Source organism: Lactuca sativa, chromosome 4 (genome assembly GCF_002870075.4).
Source record: "Lactuca sativa cultivar Salinas chromosome 4, Lsat_Salinas_v11, whole genome shotgun sequence".
Classification (NCBI taxonomy): Eukaryota; Viridiplantae; Streptophyta; class Magnoliopsida; order Asterales; family Asteraceae; genus Lactuca; species Lactuca sativa.
This window is the reverse complement of record NC_056626.2, coordinates 162,643,309-162,649,220: the sequence shown is the minus strand read 5'-3', so window position 1 is coordinate 162,649,220 and position 5,912 is coordinate 162,643,309. Positions and strand designations below refer to the sequence as shown.

Below are 5,912 nucleotides of genomic sequence, written 5' to 3'. Positions count from 1 at the left end.
AATTACTTAAACCCCATAAAATATCACATGGGAGTAGAAAACTACATCACCAAAGCAAGAATTTCACTTGAAACTTGATGACACGTTATGATTCTGTTGATAACCTGTTATGATTCTATTATGAATTGTTTTTACATATTTATTATTTTAAAAACTGAATATATTCTCTAATGCCATATAAACAAATAATATATACACAAACTGACAAACATGTAAATATTTAATTATATCATTTGGATCTTCTACCATGCGTATCCTTGATTTTTGTTTGAGCGAAAAATAAGTAACATTATTAATTTTCATATTACTGGTATGTAAGATAATGTATATTTGAGGTGATAAATAAAAAGAATTAATGATATAGATATGAGATAATGACTTTAAAAGGCAACATATTTTTTGATCGTATATATTTAGTTACTAAATCTTTTTTTTTTTCATATTTTTTCATTAAACATGTTGAATTATACAAAAAAAAACAGCCTTAGGACCTGCAATCATAGGTTTAGCCGGTTTTCGATGTTGTTGGTAGCTCCGGCGAGATTCCGGTCATTTTCTTCAACGAGTCTCTAGCCAAAAACGCATACACAAACACAAAACACTTAGTCCACCCTTTTGCATGAGTTCCGCACCATCATCAGAGTTTCATCTCCAAAAACACTTCTGTCACCGGGAGTTTCTTCTGAGTCCACATTTTCTTTGGAAACCTATAGATTGTATGAAATTCTCTCTATCTCCGCCTCTCGTTCCTCTTTTATCATCAAAACATGCCTTCATTCAGTTAAATTTCCGTGTTTTGCAGGTTTGATAATGGTGGATCAAGAGAGGGAAAAAAAACCACGGTCATCTTCCGTTACCAGATTGTCGACGCCCTCACCATTATTAACAAATAACAATGGTTCGATTTTTGCTTCATTTTTGTCCACCATCTCACCCACAAAATCTCAAATCATATCAATAGATTTGCAACATAGATGACAAGATCTGGAGGGCGGCAGTTGTTGATGGTGGCTTCGAGAGAGCAGATATGGAACTTCAACGAAGTTGGCACTTGAGTGTGCTAGGGTTCCGGCCAGATGCAGGCAACCATGTCGGAGACGATAAAAGGTGATGGTCGAAATCTTGTTGGAAAAAATAGGTGGTTTGTGGTGGTGACTGGAATCTCGTCGGAAAACATTGTTGATCGGAGACTCACCGGAGAAGATGACTGGAGTCTCGCCGGAGCTGCTAAGAACACCGGAGACCGGCTAAACTTATGATTGCATGTCATAAGGATGTTTTTTTGAACAGTTCAAAAAGTTCAATGGAAAACTATGAACAAAAAAACTCAATCACTAAATGTATATAAATCAAAAAATATGTTACTATTTTAAATCATTATCACTATAGATATCTTAAGTATACAATACTTTATTTATTTTTAAATAAAATACTTTAGCAGTTTATAGATATTTGAATATATTATATATTTCACTTGTTCCTTGGAGTTAATAATACACAATTGACTCAACTATATAAAACACCCCCATAGGACCACGATCTTCATCGCATCAATGGAATCATTTGCCTTAATTTCTTATGCATCTGTAGGGCCAGTCAACGGTGGATACAGGGTTAAAGCAAAGGGGTATCCAAAAAATAAAATCGTGTAATATACAATAAAAAAAAAACAAAATTTTAATAAGAAAAAACTAGTAATTACATTTTCAGTCTTAACATTATCATTTACAAATCATAGTACCATTCATAAAATCTCACATGAGTCATACTCAAGTTGTTGGTAAATACGATATCGATGGCGGCCTTAAGAGTAAAAAAAAAAGATGTGTAATGCCCGTTTTGATTTTCGGTATGTCATTTTTTTATAGTTAAAAATAATAATAATAATAATAATAATAATAATAATAATAATAATAATAAAATAAATCAATTTATTTAATATAAATAAGATTTATATGTCCAAGGGGGTATTGTGCTAATTCTATAGATAAGCTTGCTAAAGAATTTCGGTTTAATGGTAGATTCCATCAGAATGGACATCTTCAAGGACTAAAGATGACATTTTTGAAAACTGTTTTGTCTTTGTCTTCTCTAAACAGCAAGCAGCGACACGTGCATTTTCAGTCGAGGTTCTCTCTCTTGGCCTCCATAACTAGGGCTTAAGAAGAAAGTTGCTCTAACACTCGATCTAAACCATCTCGCAGGTATTACACTACTAGAAAATTTTTGACGGGTATCCCGGGCTACCCCGGGCTCTACATTGGATCTGTCTGTGGGGCTAGTCAAGAACACCGGAGACCGACTAAACCTATGATTGCAGGTGATCATAAGGATGTTTTTTAAACACCGCAAGAAATTCAATGAAAAAAAAAAAAAACTAACGACTAAATATATATAAATCATAAAATGTGTTACCTTTTAAATCATTATCCTATAGATATCTTAAGTATACAATAATTTACTTTTTTATAAATAAAATACTTTAGCGGTTTATAGATATTTGAATATATTATATATTTCACTTGTTCCTTGGAGTTAATAATACACAATTGACTCAACTATATAAAACACCCCATAGGACCACGATCTTCATCACATCAATGGAATTATTTGCCTTTATTTCTTATGCAGTTGTAGGGCTAGCCACCGTGGCGCTCCTTCACCTTGCTCGCCATCTCCGTCGTCCCACCAAACTCAACCTCCCTCCAGGCCCCAAACCCTGGCCCATCATCGGAAACCTCAACCTCATGGGTCCACTTCCTCACCGTTCGATTCATGAACTCACTCATAAATACGGCGAGATCATGCACCTCAAATTCGGTTCCTTTCACGTCGTCGTGGCCTCCTCCGTTGAGATGGCTAAAGTCTTCCTGAAAACGATGGACTCTAACTTCATCTGCCGCCCCAAAATGGCCGCCGGAAAATACACCACCTATAATTACTCCGACATCACGTGGTCACCATACGGTTCGTACTGGCAGCAAGCTCGTAAACTGTGTATCGTGGAGCTGTTCAGCGCAAAAAGGCTGGAGTCGTTCGAGTACATTCGAGTGGAAGAGATGAAGTCACTTTTGAAGGTGGTTCACAAGTCGTCCGGCGAGGCGATTGTTTTGAAAGATTTGTTGTGGACAGTGAGTTTCAATATAATCAGTCGGATGGTGTTGGGGAAACGTTATTTGGATGAATCCGATGTTGGAAACTTGACCATGAGTAGCAAAAAAGTTAAAACAATGTTCGACGAATTGTTCTTGTTGAACGGAGTGCTTAACATTGGGGACTGGATACCATGGATGGCTTTCATGGACCTTCAAGGATACGTGAAGAGGATGAAAACAGTTAGCAAGAAATTCGACGGGTTTCTCGAACACGTTTTAAACGAGCACGATGCGCGCAGGAAGGCTGAGCCGTCGGAGACTTTTGTTCCGGCAGACATGGTTGATTTGCTGTTGCAGATTGCAGATGATCCAGCTCTCGAAGTTAAGCTTGAGCGACACGGCGTCAAGGCATTTACACTGGTAACGTAGTTGGTTGTACTGTTTCAAACTTCAAAGAAAACCCATTGAGATGCGCATTTTAGTTAATAATAATCTTAAATATTTACAGGATATGCTTGCAGGTGGAACCGAAAGTGCAACAATAACAATAGAATGGGCGATGTCAGAACTTCTTAGAAACCCAGAAATACTTGAGAAGGCGAGAGAGGAGCTGGATAGGGTTATAGGTCGAGAAAGATGGGTCGAAGAGAAGGACATGTCAGACCTTCATTACATCAAGGCAATCGTGAAGGAGACGATGAGGTTGCATCCGGTTGTCCCGCTATTAGTTCCACGAAGAACACGCGAAGATTGTAAAGTAGCTGGTTATGACATTCCAAAAGATACCATAGTGTTCGTTAGCGTCTGGACAATTGGGCGAGATCAAGAGTTGTGGGATAAACCTCTTGATTTTTTTCCTGATAGATTCATTGAGAATGACATCGATATGAAAGGTTATAACTTCGAGCTTCTACCGTTTGGTGCAGGTCGAAGGATGTGTCCTGGTTATAGTTTAGGACTGAAGATTATCGAAACAAACTTGGCTAACTTGCTCCATGGATTTGATTGGAAACTGCCGGGTAAAATGAGGAAGGAGGAGTTGCAGATGAAAGAAGTATTTGGGCTCTCCACACCTAAAGAGATCCCTCTTACTATCGTCGCTCACCCAAGGCTCGGATTCAAAATGTATTCTTTGTGATCAACTTTTAAGTGTGTATTATATATGCCATGTAGCTATATAGTGTACACCTATAATTACATGCACTTGTCACTTGTATACCTGGTTTTATAGGAGTCGTATGTATTAGGCTGGTGGAGTGATGCCGTGCATGGTGCCGATGTCCACCTTGTTGCAAAACTTACAAAAGTTTTTTTTTTTTTGCCATACAAAGGATATGGTTTGTCATGTCACATTTTTTTATTTTATTTAAACAATATAATTTTGCTAAAAACTAAAATTTTCGTTAACATTAAATTAAAACATAAGAAAATAATAATAATAATAAGAAAGATACAAAACTACATTTAGGAATTGTTTGGGTTGTTTCTAGTTGATGTTTTTTTTTTTATTATTATTTTGAGAATTGGAAGAAGACATTTTTGTAGTAAAGATATTTAGTAGAATATATAAGGTAAATTGTTTGATGTAGCACAAATATGTGTATGGTTGTATTTATAAATGGAAAAAAAAAAAATTAAGACACGAAAAGGTCAAAATGAGTAAATGGAGAAAAGAGAGTCGTCATTGGGATGTCATGGTGCACACAATTCTCTACATGACAAGCACCTGGCATGATGTTTGTCGTTCCACCTTAGCAATACAATGCCCCTTTGTTTGTTGAGCCACTCCCTACATCCTTATGTCATTTCGGTAATACCATATTTAAGAATTGAAAGAGTAAATTACGAGAATTGTCTCTAAGCTTTATCAAGAATTTCAAGTTTCCCAAAGATGTCTCTAAGTTCAGATTCTATTTCAGAAATGGTCCTCTCCACCAACACCATTTAAACTTTTTTCTAAATCCTCCCATATGCTAATCATAAGAGGGTATTTTGGTATTTTTCTTTCTCTCTGGTTTAATACCAATATCTGTTCATCTTCATTTAGTATTCCTATATCTTTGTTTTTAAGTTCCCTAAAATATACTTTTCATTTTTGGTCATCATAGATCTTTTATTCTCTTTTCACTCCTATTCTGCTTTTGAGATCTTGATAGTGTTCAACAACGGTGAGGAAACGTGGAACTACATCAAAATATATTTCAACTATGCCCATGCAACGATGTTTAAATATGACAAATGTAACTATTGGCTTGGGTACAAAATCCCAACATAGTTGTTGAAGCGAAGGAACACTACAAGAAAATTTCGATTTAACTACGTAAAAATGCCGTAGCAAAAAACTAAAATTTCGTAGCTAAACCTAAATAACTACGGAAGTTGCTACGGAGTTTGCCAAAGAGATTCCGTAGTAAGATTTCTTGTAGCAAAATGTTTAACTACGGAATTATAGTTCCATAGCAATTTTACAGCCGTTGCTACGACGTCTATCCGTAGTATTTCAACTATAACACACCACCATCACAATTTCGTAACAATGAATTTTGTAGCAAATTCCGTATCTATTTTGTTCCGTAGCAAATTCCATAGCCATTTGGTCCATAACAAATTCTGTAGTTATTTGTTCCGTAGCAAATTCCGTAGCCATTCATTCCGTAACGAATTCTGTAGTCATTCGTTCCGTACCAAATTCCGTAGCCATTTGGTCCGTAGCAAATTCTATAGCTATTTGTTACGTAGCAAATTCCGTAGCCATTAGTTTCATAGCAATTTTTTCCATAAGAATAGGTTAGGTGCAAATTTAGTACGACAAAAATA

The 5,912-nt window shown here is 36.2% G+C and overlaps 1 protein-coding gene across 3 annotated transcripts; it reads left to right on the top strand.

Annotated features, from left to right (window-relative positions):
• The first annotated feature begins 2,568 nt into the window (after positions 1–2,568).
• Positions 2,569–4,298, top strand: LOC111921375 (trimethyltridecatetraene synthase). Of its 3 annotated transcripts, none has more exons than XM_042901204.1 (3): positions 2,569–3,515; positions 3,604–3,923; positions 4,022–4,194. In XM_042901204.1, the coding sequence occupies exons 1-3, from the start codon at positions 2,601–2,603 to the stop codon at positions 4,044–4,046; spliced, it is 1,260 nt and encodes a 419-aa protein (XP_042757138.1). In that variant the 5' UTR covers positions 2,569–2,600; the 3' UTR covers positions 4,047–4,194. The 3 variants fall into 3 exon arrangements, with proteins under 3 accessions (XP_042757138.1, XP_023772704.1, XP_023772703.1); XM_023916936.2 differs by having other exon boundaries at positions 3,604–3,926; XM_023916935.2 differs by having other exon boundaries at positions 3,604–4,298.
• Positions 4,299–5,912: the final 1,614 nt, after the last annotated feature.